This window comes from Peromyscus leucopus, chromosome 3, assembly GCF_004664715.2.
Source record: "Peromyscus leucopus breed LL Stock chromosome 3, UCI_PerLeu_2.1, whole genome shotgun sequence".
Classification (NCBI taxonomy): domain Eukaryota; kingdom Metazoa; phylum Chordata; class Mammalia; order Rodentia; family Cricetidae; genus Peromyscus; species Peromyscus leucopus.
In genome coordinates, this window is record NC_051065.1 from 54,014,521 (window position 1) to 54,031,163 (window position 16,643).

The 16,643-nt window shown below is 41.0% G+C and overlaps 1 protein-coding gene across 1 annotated transcript in view; it reads right to left on the minus strand.

The window, feature by feature from the left end:
* The window catches only part of Lrguk (leucine rich repeats and guanylate kinase domain containing), a 112,026-nt gene that overhangs the window by 74,952 nt on the left and 20,431 nt on the right, over positions 1-16,643 (minus strand). The window contains exons 6-7 of the mRNA XM_028866154.2: positions 9,166-9,290; positions 3,934-4,077 (exon numbers count right to left, since the gene is read on the minus strand). Of these exons, the coding sequence (XP_028721987.1) occupies positions 3,934-4,077; positions 9,166-9,290 (269 nt within the window). The remainder of the gene's footprint in view (positions 1-3,933; positions 4,078-9,165; positions 9,291-16,643) is intronic.

The window sequence follows — 16,643 nt, forward strand, 5'->3', positions numbered from 1 at the left end:
TGACTTCTTTAGCAGGCTTACTCCAACTCCATGGCGTAAGTTAACAAGAAGTAGGCCAAGTTTGCCATGATGGAGTAGGCATTAAAGTGAGGGCCATGACTAAAGGGAAAGTCATCCTGACCTGAAGGCTCAAAAAGTACCGAAGAAGCAACAAAGCACTAAGAACCAAGGCTGCAAGTGAATACCATTATCATTCTGCAGAGAACCACAGACAGTTTCCATTTCTATTACCTTTGGGACTCGATAGCAGCTCAGGCTACCTAGCCTTGGCTGGCCCTTTGGGATGTAGAGACCACAAGTCCCCAAGGGGGCCTCCTTCTTGCTTGTATCCAATGGCCAGAGTAGAATGGAGACTGACTTTAACAGTGATGTGATCACACCAGCATTTCCAATAACCCAGACCAGGCTTCCTTCGCTTTCAGTGTTGGCCCCTGCATAACACAGGAGCCCCTAAGATCATGTACCCAATGTTCCTCTTTTCAAGTCTAATAAATGTAAATCCAGAGAGAGATCAAGTTCCCTTAGTAGTCAACTCCCCACAAATTCTTTGTGTTCATACACATGGACAAAAGCATGAACTAAGATCTAAGAAGGTTAGGGTAATGTCCTTTCATTGTTTGCTGGAGACATTAAAGAGTGGACTGCTGAACAATGAGAAGCAAGAAATCCTTTGCTTGAGAACATACCCCATCTAAGGCATTACCTAAACAACGCTTAGCCATGGCCACCTCCAACCGCATGGAGGGAGAATGTCCAGGGCGGTGTAACTGATGAAGTCCAGTGGCTCAGCAGGATGCTGCGGTTACTGAGAACTGTTCTGTCCTTGCATCTGCTGTTTAATGAGTATTATGTTGTTACTCCTCACAAAAATGGGCACGAAGTACTGATAATAAATTCTAAGGTATAAGCCAGGCATGGTGGCACATGCCTTTAACTCCAGAGGCAGGTGGATCTATGAGTTTGAGGCAAACTTGGTCTACAAAGCAAGTTCCAGAACAGCCAAGGATACATAAACTCTGGAAAAACAAACACCTCCTGACCTACAAAAACGCTGAGGTATAGCACCAAGATTCAGAAGTAGCCTAGCATTCCGAGTTACCCCTAACAAATACCACACTGCTGGAGGGAGTGTGGAGCCTGGAGTAGAGTTGAAGGTTTGGGTCAATTTTAAGTGCCAGCCATGATTTAGAATGTCACAGGGACTGTAGAGTGGAAAATGGGAGAGGCCCCCCTAATCGGCAGGCCTAAAGGGCAGGCACGTACATGTGTATACACAGAAGTAACACTGATGAAATTGCCACCAAGAAAACAGTATTTCTAACACCACATTTAATCACAGAGGACGCAGCATACCTATGCTGTGCTCCCTTTACAAATATATTTTCCCTCCCTGAATCAAAAAATTCTCAACTATCCTAAAGAAACCCTTTAAGGGACTCTTCAGATGTTCAAATAACATTTCAAAGGACTGTAGGTTACTCCCAACATGCCCAGTGGGGAGCCAGGGAATTATGTTACTGTCAAAGACCGACTTGCCAAAGGAGTCCCCTGTAGGGCATGTGACCACTTTTTTTACAAAAGTGTCTCTAACATTTGAAAATTATAAATTCCTTTCTTCATTTGAACATACTTCTTTGTTCTTTCACCTTTTTCCAATGTAGTCTGCAAATTGACTTGAAAAGCAAGAGAATGATACACTATGTGTAAGGTGATTGTAGACCCTCATTCTGGCTAAATGCAGTGAGATGTACTCTCAACTATAACACAAACGCCTAGTCAAAATCCCAGTATAAAACAATAGGAGACAAAGCAACTCAATAATAAATTTGTATATAGATTATGTGCTAAAATTGCATTTCAGAGATACCTAGTTAAATAATGTGTATTATTAAAGTTAACAATTCCTGTTTCTTTTTTCCTTTTATTCATGCTAGTAACTTTACGTTACAGCCATGGCCCATCCAAGCCTCACGTTCTCAAGTGTACCCCACACCCATTTCTGAAGGCAAAGCCCCAGGTTCTCATCTACTATGATTGTTTTATCACCATTGCTGTTACTTCTCTTAAATTCTTAGATGTACTGAGTTGGCATTTAATGAGCATATTCTACCTTTTCAACATCCCTTGTATAAATATGAGAATCATTTTAAGCACAAAATATTTCTTAAGTCAATCTTCAATGGCAAATTCAAAAAAAGGACATGAAAGCCATTTGGAACAGAAATTGTACTGTCTCCCTGTGACACAAGATACATGGATCAAGGTCATCTAATAGAATCAATTACCTCGTAAGAAGTCATTAAATCAACTCAGTAAATAGGTCAAGTGAGGAGAAGATCAACAAACAGTCTTGTCTAAGATTAAAACTGTGTTTATTCTCAGACCTTACCAACTGACTTTTGTTGATTTGTTTACCACCTAATGAATGATGCAAGCTTGCTGGGAGAAAGTTCCCTGGAATATAACTCAGTCATGGGCTTGTGAGTGCCATATGAGAGACCCCAGTATTGTGCAAGAAAAGAAGAATGAAAAGAAACAGGGGATAAAGAAGAAAGGAAGGGAGGGGGAGAGGGAGGGAAGGAGGGAAAGAGGAAAAAAGGGAAGGAAGGATCAAGTAAATTAATTACTTTGGGGTTCAAGATATAGCTCAGTGGTAGAGCATTCAAAAGGTTCTGGGTTCAGTCTCCAGTATCAGAGAGAGAGAGAGAGAGAGAGAGAGAGAGAGAGAGAGAGAGAGAGAGAGAGAGAGAGAGAGAGAGAGAGAGAGAGAATATGAACATAATTTTGAAGTAAAGGGTACATTACAAACAAATTCATTCCCAACCCATCCAAGAGACACTGTTGCTACCAGCAGTATAAAAGGAATCACTTCTATGTCTCTTTATTTTGCTTAATTTTTATGGTTAAGCCTTTCCTGTGGCATTTACATTTACTAAATTACTTATACAACTTTATATATTTATATTTAACATGTACAACATGTTTTAACATATATTAAATATATTAAGAATTTAACATATATTAAATATATTAAGAATACACACACACACATATACACACATTGTAGAAAGGCTAATATAATATAGTTAATGTACTATTTCCTAAAAGTTATCTATCATCTTGGTGGTAAGAACATTAAAGACTCATTCTCAGCATTTCTCAAGACCACTGTTGCTAACTAGTGGTGGCTCGTGTCTTTAAGCTCTAGCACTTTGGAGGTGGAGGACCAATGGTTCAAGGCCGGCTTAGGCTACCTGAGACCCTGTCTCAACATCCCCCCACTCCTAGAAAAAAATCCCTACTACATTGTGAACTCCAGTTAGTGGGACTAACTAGATCTTTGAATGCATCCCTCTGCCTGGCCTCTAGCTGAAGTTCTGTATCCTTTTCTGCAGCATCTCCCCCAAGTCTCTCTCACCAACTATCACTTTTCTCTAAATGTAAACAAGAGGAGATATCAGCCTGTGGATACTCTCTTGCCTCTTCTTGCTTAGACATTTTGAATATTCTGGATGCTTTCTTTCTACAGAAAATATTGCATGAACACAACGACTTTAGAAAATTACACACACGGGATGACAGTTGGAACCTTTAAAACACTGTAATTAAGAATCATCAAACGTTTAGAAATGATTGTATTTTTCAAAAAGTCATTCTCTAAGAACTGTCCCAGAAAGTTAGCTAGAACAGCACTCCTAAGAGGACATTCCATGTACCATCCTTGAAAAGCCGATACAGGATCTTTGTCCCTACCCACGGGTATGCTCTCTTCTGGTGGAAGCCATGGCCCATATTACCCACCAGTGTGCTCACTTCCCATGGAAACCATGGCCCACATTACTCACCAGTGGGCTCACTTCCCATGGAAGCCATGGCCCATATTACCCACCAGTGTGCTCACTTCCCATGGAAGCCATGGCCCACATTACCCACCTTGTTATCCTCGAGGTTGATCACTTCCAGGAGGTCGTGGTTCTCCAAACCCTGGAGGCTACTGATCTGATTGTAGGACAGATCCACCTTCTGCAAGGCTTTCAGTTCCTCCAGACCCATGATGGTCTCAATCTGGTTGTTGCGCTAAAATGGATAAAACACAATCTTCATATTTGAACATGGGCCCCAAATTCTTCAAAAACAAAACAATAAGTTGTTCTTTTTCCCACTCTCATTTCCATCATCACCTATCTAAATGTCTACACAGATACCCAAGAAGAAAATCCTAGTTTTTCACCTGAAAGGTCAGGATACAGTATTTTCATTAGTATTTTGATCTTCAGGATGAACTTTCAAGTCAGTAGGAAAGTCAAACACTAGTAATATAAGCTTTTAACAATGCATGCTACGATGCTATCCTTTGATTTTTCAAATGACCTCATTTACTTTTTGAGGTTATATCATTTCCCTCTTCCCTTTCTCCCCTCCTAACCCTCCTATATGCTCCTCCTTGCTCTCTTGCAAGTTCATGGCCTCTTTTTTTTCCCATTGTTTTACTACAAACATACTGCCTGAGAAGGGAACCTCAGCAAAGGATTGGCGGGATGGGTTGGCTTGTGGGCATACCTGAGATGGATTATACTGATTGAGGTGGGGAGCCCCACCCACTGTGGGCACCACCAACCCCTAGGTGGAGGATTCTGAAATGTGTAAGACTGAAGACAGGGAGTTGGACACTCACATACGTGCTCTGATTCATTGCTCTCTGCTTCCATGAATTTGTGAATCCCTAAGACATGTTCTCCCAGGCTCCTGCTACTGCGATTCCCCTGCTATGATGGACTGTGACCCAGAACTGTGAGCTGAAGAAACCTGTGGGAGCCCACAGAGGTTCCTAGTGAGATCTGAGCTTGCTTTACCAGCAGGGCTGCATAAGAAGATGACTGGACCATGGACCTAGGTACCAGGTGTTTGGAATGGTCTACACTTGGCTGTATCTAGCAAAGGAGGGGTCTTTTGCCTCGCCCCTGGGCATTGTTATAAAAAGCCTTTTGGATAAAGTTCTGGGCTGGTGGGTATTGATCCAGGCCCTCCTGAGGCTATCCTGTGTTTCTATCTGTTTCTCTCCCCTCTATCCTTTTATCTAAATCTTACCCTTCACTCCTCAAGAGTACCCTGGGGTAAAGGTGGGGGCAGGTACCCCACAGAATCCCTTCCCCACTTACGTTGATTTTGTCACAGTAGTTTATCAACACAACTGGAAAAGAAACTAAGACATACATCTGAAACCTAAACATCAGTACAGCTTTATGCTGGTCTCTGAAATCATGGCCCAAATGCACTCTTTTAGCACCATCTCAGTAAACTACCACATATACTTCGTTTCCAGATACATTCTAAAGTGTATCATCTCACAGTCTGTGGGGATGGTTGAGTTGGTAGACTCTGGTTATTTCTGCTCTTGTATGGTGCCTCCTCTTTAACCTCTGCGGGCCTGTAAAACCTCCCTTAACCGAGGAGTATGACAGAAGTGTGCCGGTTCTAATTCCAAGATATAAGATGACGAAGCCACTTCTGCTTTCAGGTCCTAGGAGCTCTAGATACTATGTGGGGATTCCAGCCATTCTACTATGGAGAAGTCATCTGGACAAGCAGAAAACACATGGAAAATACCCCGACTAAATAGGAGACTGATGGACTGATACCTCTGAGTCAATACCCTGAGCCTAATAGAAAATCTAGCCATCAGTACATCCCAGATGAGTCAACCCCACCCAACCGACATGCCAGCAAACCCATCAGAGGAAACAGCCCCCCCAACCCAGCACAGAGTGCAGAACTGTTAGCTAATAACAATGGTTATTCCCTCAATGCTATGACAATTGGGTAGCTTACTATACAATGATAATCAAATTTACTTCTTCAAAAATTCACATATAAGCATCTCTCAGATAATGAGAATAGGAAGAAATTTCCCATACTTAAATGGTTGTCCTCTTTCTCAGTCTCCATATACCCATGGAAATAACAGTAATAACAATAATTTTCATTTTTGAATATTTCTCAACATACTCTTCGTTCCTTGGCCCCTTCGCCTTAAGGAACTAGAAAATGTCATAGTAAAATTTAACCTTTGGTTTGAGTCAAAAATTATCATAAAGAATAAGTTTGCCAGGCGGTGGTGGTGCACGCCTTTAATCCCAGCACTCGGGGGGCAGAGTCAGGTGGATCTCTGTGAGTTCGAGGCCAGCCTGGGCTACCAAGTGAGTTCCAGGAAAGGCGCAAAGCTACACAGAGAAACCCTGTCTTGAAAAACAAAAACAAACAAAAAAAAAAGAATAAGTTCAAACTTTCAGTTAATATTACATTTTACTTATTCTTAAAACATTCAAAACTTTCATTCCAGGTATGGTGATGCAGAAAAAGGTAGATCTCTATAAGTTCAAGGCCAGCCTGGTCTACATAGCAAGTTCCAGAACAGCCAGGACTGCATAGAGAGATCCTGTCTCAAAGAAAAAAACAAAAACAAAACAAAGTAAAAAACATTCAAAACTGTCAATATCAACTTAAGAAGTGAAAAATTAAATTACTGTACTCCTTTTCATTTGAATATTTTCACTGGTAATGTTTACTAGCACACTGAACAGCTAGAAACTCATTTTCATCCTATTTTTCATAAAATTTCATTTCAATAATGAGCCAGATTTGTGCTAACTAGTATAATTCTATAGCCCCTTAAAATATCATAATAGAATGTTAATAATCTTTAAAGGTAGATTATAGCCCATGAGGGCTTATTATACTATTCTTTTTACCTCTATATGTTTGAAAGAAAATTGTAATAAAAAGGAAAAAAAAAAAAAACCTCATATCCTTATTTGACAAAGTGAAATCAAATTTTCCTGCTTAAAGTTCAAAAAGTTATAAAAAGTGAAAAGTAATAGGAAAGAGACCATGCTGAGCTCACCATCATATCCATATCAATTTAATGTATTGAAATGAGGGCTCAATCTCCCATTCAAACACTGCCCACATATCAAATTTATATACCATATCCTTTTCCCCAGAGGACTGTGAGGCACTTTCTATATACTGGACAGATGTAATATTCTTCAGTGTCTCTGATGGCTTTCAAAGAGGTAGATGGTCTGAGCGGAGAGAGGCACAGAAAACGTTTAATTAGATAGCCTATGGTCATAAAAGAGAGCAGACCGAGAGAAGCTGAGAATCATAGAATTTCTGATTGAAAGCCAGCTAGGTAGAGCCTTTGTCCGTCACTGAGAAGAACCCAAAGGCCCACCCTGGATGTGGACATGAAGAAGTTTCTGCACACAGTTCCTCCAGCCTCGCAGTGAATAACAGAAAGAAAGAAAAAAACACTTTCAGAGAAGGTGTTTGAAGTAAATTAATTTAGGAAACATTCTTCATCTACCAGTCTGCCAGGGGAACTGAAATGGCTTTTACTCCAACAAGGTGAAGTTCAAGGTTTGCAGCGCACTGTCACTGTGTTCTGAGGAGGACAATATGGCCCATTGGCAAGCTGTGAGGGTCCCTTGCCAGCTTTACGTGTCCCACAAAAGATGAAGGCAAAGCATTAGCAGTTGGTTTGTTCTTCTTGCTATGTTGTAAACTGAATTCTTGTCAATAGCTAAGTCAAATGATTCTCTGATTCCGTGAACTAAAAATATAGTCAATAAAAACTGCTGAAGCAAATGTATATCATTTTTGGTTATAAATTTTATTAAAATTTGGAAAAGACAATTTTCCAATTCTCAGAATTTCAGTGAAAATGAGTAATAACATATTCAGTATTTTCAGGTCCATCTTGGGTGCTGGGTACAGGGACTAGAACAATCTATCTCATTTATTGGCAGAAAAAGATAGTTAAAAATGCTACTGTCAGCGAGGGGGGTGTGTGATTAATGAAACATAGAGTGAAACTGAAATATACTGTTTTTAATAATAATTGTCACTCCCTAAGCAGAGAAAACATAAAATCTCAGGTGAATCATGAAACCTTTCTCTGCATGCCAGCCCTCCACCCTCTCTGAATTCCATGGAGGGTTAGAAGGGTTGTTAGAAAGTACTTTGAGCCTTAAGAGGAAGAAAAATCATCACAGAGCCAAACTTCGGTGATCTCTGGTCAAATAAAGAATTTGTATGTGTGTGTGTGTAAAAAATGTGCACATGGGGCCGGAGAGATGACTCAGCAGTTAAGAGCACTGGCTGCTTTTCTAGGTTCGATTCCCAGTTCCCACATGGTTCACAACTTTCTCTAACTGGAGTTCTAGGGGATCCTATGCCATCTTCTTGACTTCCTGGGTACCAGGCATGAAAGTGGTACATGAACATTCATGCAGGCAAAACACCCAAAGACATAAAATTTTAAAAAAAAATAGTTTTTAAATTAAAAAACTGTATACATAACCCAATATGTCATTTAACACCCACCTGTGAAAGACATAAACATTAGTAAGACACAAGCCTCATTGAAATACTCCCTGCCCACCCTCCAATGGGTGTGATAAAGGTCAACAAAGCCAACTAAGGAGAGGAAGGAGAGGAAGACTGAGGAAGGATCCTGTATATACACAGCATTACCACCCTCTCCCACACACTAGTAAGCCACACTGTTAATTTATAAACAGCATGTGCGTCTTTGGGACTCTTGGGACCCTACTGACTTGTTAGTAAACAGTTTCAGCATTCCTTTGAGTTTTGGTCGCTCAGCATGTCACAGGGCACTTTCCTTGGGAAACGTCAATCAGATGGAATCTTTCTGACTGAACTATGTAGTTATTCTCAGCATGACTTATGACTTCCAGACTGGGAGGCTAGCATGCATTCATACAAATGGGCTGCCCAAGGTCAGTACCTGGGAAACACCTTGTGCTCCGTCTGCATGCAATCAAGTGTGAGCAGCAGCAAGCATGCTTACTATGCTTAAATGTTATTTTCACCGATGAAATACATAACATTAAAAACTACTTGTTAAAACAGACCTTCTTTCACAGATTAGAAAATCAGTTGTCTAATTCTTTTAATTTGCATGCCAAATTTGAAACTGACTTTACTTGAACATGGACTATTAATCACACACACACGCAGGAGCATGTATGCACACCAGACACTGTAAGGAGCAACAAAGAAAAATCCTAAGAGATCATAATTCATACACTTCTTAAACAATAGCCACTACTTTTACAAAGAATGGCATCATGTTGTACTCACCAAACAAAGCACTTTGATGGGTAATGTTCCTAAGCCGTTAATTGTGGTGATCTTGTTGCCAGCCAGACTAAGGTGGGTCAGGCTGATGCAGCTCTCTAGCCCATTGATTTCTTTTATCTCGTTGTCTGTATATGACAACTCTGTTTAAGGAAAATGTTATTCAAAGCCTTTGGAAAGATTACACACACACACACACACACACACACACACACACACACACACACCAAAAAACAAAAATATAAAATAAAATCAGTGTTAAATTATCACTAGAAAAATCAGACAAGAGTTTAAATAAAGGAATATTATATGCCACATATAATATTTAGGATAAGCCCTAAATCATATATGTTTTCATATAGGATTAAAACATCACTTCTACAAAAGTATAAAGGCGTAGCATTTGTATCCACATGTGACTCATTTAATACTATGGAAGAAAACAGCAGTTTGGAGCTGCCTCGTGGGTGGTACCTCTCTGGGTTAGTTAATGATCTCCATGGGGGAGTTTGGAAGACAGGGTCACCCTCCAGAGGTAATGTGAATGGGGCTTTATCATCTTGGAGATGTCTCGACAGCAAATGGGTGGCTGGAAGGCCACCACCCTCTCACGGAGGGGAGCAGCCCTTGCTTCCCGTTCGTATTGGCTGTTCTTCTCCCGTTCAAATCCAGGAAGCTAGAAGTCTGCTCTAATATGACCATCTGCCATTTCTGTTCTCATTGATCACATTTTTGAAGTTGGTCTTGTGTCCCAGGCTTGCAGTCGGTTGGCCCAAACAGCAATTCCAAAGCTCACTGTTCAGCTAGACCTTCTCTGTCCTCAAACCACCTGACTAGTTCCCAGGGATGAATGCCACTGCTCCACCAGAGCCCAGCTTTGCCGCCCAAGTAGCTGTAACACCACCATGTCCTCATATTCCTCACAGCATTTGACTGATCACCAAGACCCGGAGATGAGGTTTTAAAAGATGTCTTTAGGTGGTCTTTGTACTTACTCATCTGCCAACTTAACTCACCTTTAGCATCAATGGGTTTCTTTAATAATCATTACTTTCTGCCCTCAAGTCCCTTATAGGCTAAAGTCAGGTTAATTATTTCAAAATGTTGACTGGATGTCCTCACAGAGGGGGCTGGAGTGGTGGCTTACTGGTTAAGAATGGGTACTGCTCTTGCAGATGACCCAAGTTTGGATGTCAGTACCCAACATCAGACAGTTCACAATCATCTGTAATGCCAGCACCAGGAAATCCGATGCCCTCTTCAGGCTTTCAGTGGGATCTGTACTCATGTATATATATATATATATATATATATATATATATACATTATATATATATTATATATAAATATATATATACACATACACAAATATAATTTTTTTAAATTTTAATAGGATAAATTCAAACCCCCTAACTGGCTTACACAACCCTTCACTATGAGATGTTACATTTGTAACATGGTGATAACACCAAGTCAGCACGAGGCTAGGAGTTAAGTCATGGGGAAAAATAAGTAAAGATTGGGTGTGATACCAGAGCAATAATGGCACGATTATGGGGGTCATCATCTGTCTCTGCATTTGAGACGCACTTCACAGGAGAGAATTCATGCCTGGAGCTGCACACTTGATCAAAAACCCATGGCTGAGGAGGCCATGGGCTCCAGGGGCACTGAACTACTGCTGTTCGGCTAAACTGACATGAAACCAAACTTCCTTCAAAATATTTCTATTTATGCCCATAAACAAATGCAACTTTTGGTCTTAGTTAGCGATGCTTCTCTTTGCAGTGAATGAGTGTGAACACAGAGACTCACGGCTGCTCATGGTACTGAAAGGGAGTGGTGGTTGCGTGCCCAGCCCTAAAAAGGACATGTACACACCCCTCTAGGGCTTGGTAAGTGTCATGGAGGAAGGGGTAGATGAGCGAGAGTTGGAAGCTGGGGGAAGAGCTGTAAAGCTGTCTGCAGGGCACGGCACAGCCATCTCCACCACGATCTCACAGCAGCTCTTTTAGCTGCACTGGGCTGCAGAGGATTGGCCTTGTCAACAGTTGAGATGAAGAAGGGGCTCATGGAGCCCTCCCCTCTCTCTTAAACTACTGGCTGCTGATATATCTGGGGGTGGGGACTTGGTCACTCTTGTCACTGAGTTGTGTACTCACTGATGAGCCACCAGGCTCCAGTGAATAGTTTTAAACCCATGACCACACAGACAGTCCTTGTTAAACTAAGTGAGTCACAAAACAAAAAGACAGGAATGTCAAGAAAGACTTATGGGGAAGAGAGGATACTGAGAAGTGGAATGGAAATGAGAGAGGGCGGGGACAAGAATAACCAGAATACATCATATACATGCACGAAATTGTCAAGGAACACATTTAATTGTTTTAAAAAGGGTGTGGATGATCTGTTCTTCAAAACTATAAGGCTCTCATATGGTCACTACATTATAATCATATGGGGCCAAGGCATCACATCCTCTAACTCTTAGCATGGAAATGGATGACTCAAGATTGGGATTGAATCCAAAAAGAGCTGGACTAGGGAGAGAGATAAATAAGAAAACTGGATAGCAATATGTTACCAAATAGAGCAGAAATTTCTAGGTTTCTCTTACTGGTTCCAGATTCTACCCATGGGCAGAACCACTTTGGTGGTGGTCAATATGCCATTTCAAATCTATGAGTAAGGTCTCTGCCAAAACAACCACACAAACAGATACTTACTCAAAACACTGTCTTTCAGATCTCTTTTTCTCTGGGCTGGCTAAACAATTGTTTTGGAAATAGACAAAGGCCAGCTCTTTGTAGATATGGACTATCATAAAAGATGAACATGAAATATAGGAAATGAGAGATTAAATTACTTCACACAGCTGTGTAGAACATATATTTGCAATAAGCAATCTTTGGCAACAAAAATTAAGCCATGAAAATTTCAAATAGCCATCTGTTCAGTGTCAGAGAGAACCAAGTGTTGAAGCCCAGTTTCAGAAACAATAGTATCCTGGAAACTCTAACCCAACCAAGAGGGAGATGCTCCGAATCACAGCAGAGTGAACGGATGGATGCAGTGGGCAGCTGTCAGAAGCAGTCTCCTGGAAGCAGGCAAAGGCCAGGAGCCAGAAGACAGGAGTCCTAACAATGACAGTGACATTGGGGGATTGGGAGCTTGTTTCTGAGACTCCAGAGGACTCCTCAACTCCCCTGGTGCCTCCAGCTTCCTGTACCTGTCACTGCTATGTGTCAAGTTTTCTGAAATGAGAACCGGGAGGAGAGGAAGGAGGAGAAATGTGGCACCTCACTGCACCACAGCCCTGGCTCCAGCAGATTCCACTGTGGTTGCTCAAGGTGTTTTGCAAAGAGTAAGAAGTTCAACCAGCATCCCTGTGGAGAACACTGCTCACTCCCTACCGAGATCTCCTCCCACTTCCCAAGTCTCACTCTGTAACACTCAAGTTACTTAGGCTCACAAGTGAAGGATATGCTGGCCCTGAATCTGCATGAATTCCACACCCTTTCATTCAGCCAATCAACCACATGGTGAAAACACTTGATGCAAAAAAACATACAACTGTTTTGAAGTCATACAGATGTTCCCCTTGTCATTTTCCCCTAACAACACGACATAACAACATTTGACATAGCATCTATCTCAGTGTATATAAGGGATTTGAGCATCCATGGCTTAGGCATCTGAGGAGTCCTAGAATACACTTCCTAGAATGACCACACTCTTTATATTGCCATGTCCACCACCACCCCCCCCCTCCCCCCCCCCCCCCCGACTTATTCCAACAGTTTTATGCTGCAGGTGCTGATTACAGTCAGTACACATGACTGGGCTGTGAGAAGCTGAGCTCCCAGCCAGCCATGCTTCCCAGACAGAATACCTTCATCCCTCTAATCTCCCGTTTTCTTATTTTAAGGTCCTTCCTGGAGAGTTTCTTGCCCCTCCTCCTAACATTATTATTTCACGTTCTTTCTGAGGTCTTGGGAGTTTCTGATAAGAAGAAATACAATCTGATAAATCATGAAACTATTTCGATGAATTAGCTTACTGGATTAATCCTCTTAGGTGCATTATAATATTAAAAGAGAGCTATCAGGAGAAAGACTCCAAGAACTTAAAGTCGTCACGTTGCTTTCCAGCTCTGAAGTTTTACCATCTTTGTGAATAAATCATTTACAGTGGAATTTTAGATTGTTATGGAAACCACGTGAAGGAACCCTGTGGCACTTAGCATAACTTTATGGCTGGGGCCTGGGGAACCCAACAATATATTTTTACATTCTAGCAATGCTGTCAGCAGTTCATAAATGCTTGACGTGAATTATTCACTAGTTCAGCATTTGCTCTTATTCATTTGTCTACTATCATAAAATATGGTTTGGGTGTACAGAAAACAGTTACTGAGAAATAAGGCCGAAATTCATCAGGATTCTCTGAGTCACAGTGATGGCTTTAATCACAACCAATCCTGAGAGATCTCTACCATCTTAAAAAGTGGTCTCCGCCACAGGAGTGAGTCTCAGGAAGAACTGAAATACGGGTATAGTTTAAATGGCAGCGTTATTAAAGTAGTAATCGCTCAGTGGATTGCAGATTGGGCAAGCCAGTAGGATTCAGAATGGTGACCTCAGGCAGCTACTTACCAACTAGCTCCAACAAGATGTTGACCTACCCTGGGTCTCCAGTTCCTTTTCCATAAAATACATAATTAGCGCTGGGGGGGCCTCTAAATCCTGTCTAGATTTTAAATTCTATGAATCATGTTTGTAATTTATTAATGATCCATCAATACTTGTAAAGAATAAATAACATCTTTACTTAATAATAAATAAATCTACTTTACCTCAACTAGGTTTCTTACCTTGTAATTTAGGATGATTATTAAGTAACCATCAATTATCCACACAGGGAAGGATGAAATAATCTACTATGATAAACTAAAAAATTGATACCTTATAGTTAGCAATGTAGTTCAAGATATTAGTATAATTTACTATAATCATTTTATATTACAAGCAAAATTGGTTTATTCAAATGATTCAATTAAGAATTTCCATAGTTTGAGACTGGAGAGATGGCCCAATGGATAAGAATATGTACTGCTCTTGCAGAGGACATGAGTTTGGTTCCCAGCACCCACATTAGGCAGCTCACAACTGCCTGTAACTCTAGTCCTGGGGGATACAACACCCTCTTATGGCCTCTGTGGACACTGAACACACGTGGTGCACACACAGAAAAGCAAGCACGCATGGACACATGCATTTGCACATGCGCACACAGACTATTAAGCTGGTATTTTCTTTTTAAAATATAAGGGAGCTAGGAGTTTGGCTTTGTTGTAGAATAGTAGCCTAGCATGTATGAGACTCTGAACTTCAGTTCACACACACACACACACACACACACACACACACACACACACACACACACACTTTCCTGTTCAATCTTAGTGTCTGCCTCTCAGAAATACTTACTATACTGAATTGTCGTTCCCCTTTATACCTAGGTTATATTTATTTTTATTAAAATTCATCTCTGGGATGGAGAGATGGCTCATCTGTTAAAAGAAGTTGCTCTTGCAGAGGACCCAGGTTCAATTCTCAGTACTCACATAAAATAACATCTGTTATTCTAGCTCCAGGGGACCTTATGCCCTCTTCTGACCTCCTTGGGCACCAGGCATGCATGAAGTGCACATACATGCACACATACATACATACATACATACAGGCAGGCAGACAGGCAGAACATTCGCAAACATAAAATAAAGCCTTAAAAAAGCTTAAATATCCATCTCTGTTGCAACCCATTGGTATATTTCAATCATTTTCACTGCTATATCATTTGCTATTACCTGACAACAGCATAATTTATTTACATCTTCTCTTATTGATGAGCAATTGGTGTGTTTCCATTTTTGCTATTAAAGCCAACACCACAATAAACACTCCTCTGCAAGCCTCCGGGCACAGGTGATTAACTGCAGAAGCCAGGAGTGCCAGGTCACAGTGAGTGTAGACGCTCACCTTTATAAGAGACCTTAAAAGCTGTCTTCTCAAAGTGGTCAAGCCAATGTCACAACCACAGACAAGTTACAAAGAGATCCTCTTACTCCGCATGCTTCCCAGCAGCTGGCATTTTTAGATTAGGGTGCTTAAAAGACTTTTGTAGAGAACATACTCAGAGAAAATACTTTATTTCTAGTTTCTTGAGGTGTATTGTGAAAGGGTATTGGATGTGGGAGCTGGAAAGATGCCCAAAGGCGCCTGGCACCAAGCCTGATGGCCTGAGTTGGATCCCTGAGACCCACATGGTAGAAAGAGAGAACTCCCAAAAGTTGTCCTCTGACCTCCATGGGGACACTGTGCTGTGTGCACCCACCAACATGCATGCACACAAAGTGAATTAAAAATGTAATACAAAAACTGCAAAGAGTGCTGGATTTCATTAAATTTTATATGTCACTTGAGTTTCTTTAAGGAAAAAAGGGCTTATTTTCCTGAATCTCTTAGTGTTAATTATATTACACTTTGTAAAGTTTCTAATATTAAACTATTTGTAATTTTATTTCACTGATAGCTCAAGAAGAGCAATCTGTTTTGGCTATTTGTCTCTGTAGCCTTTCAAACACAGGGGAAGGTGTTCTAATATCCTCTAAATGCCCATGTTCTGGATTTTCATTAGTCTTGATATAACAATGACCCTCTTTATATGTCAGTAATAAGACTCAACTGCTACATCTAATGTCAACATTTAAAAAAGAAAACCTAATTCCTGTCTTTATGATATCACTACATTATTTTACATTCACAAAGTTCCAATATTTTACTTTTGTACATGGAAAGCTAAGTTCATATAAAAAATCAAAACCATCATGATAGAAATGTTTTAAACTGAATCCTTTATTTTGAGTCTACAATACATGAGAGTTGTTTTCTTTGGCAATTCTGGGCTAAACATTGAAGTATCTTGCTAGAGTGAAAGTTCTCCATATCCAGCTCCATTCTGTTCTCTGGGTACCTGAGGCACAGGCAAGGCTTCTGAATACTGAACCCCTCTGACAGGCAGGGCTTTAGTGTATAGCCAACTTCTTAGTTTTTTTTTGTTTTTTTTTTTTTTTGGTTTTTCGAGACAGGGTTTCTCTGTGTAGCTTTGCGCCTTTCCTGGAGCTCACTTGGTAGCCCAGGCTGGCCTCGAACTCACAGCGATCCGCCTGGCTCTGCCTCCTGAGTGCTGGGATTAAAGGCGTGCGCCACCAACGCCCGGCTCAACTTCTTAGTTTTAACATGCCCTCAAATTGTCCAGACACTTGGTTCAAATAGGCCTTGCGCAGAACCCAAGGATCTGGATTTCTAGAAAGTTCCAGGCTGTGCTATGCTTGGTTCCTCTGGGCAGCACTCTACCACATGGCTAGAGAGGAGTAGATTTCCAAGCCAGGTGGCTTCTCTCTTCCTCCCCCTCTCCCT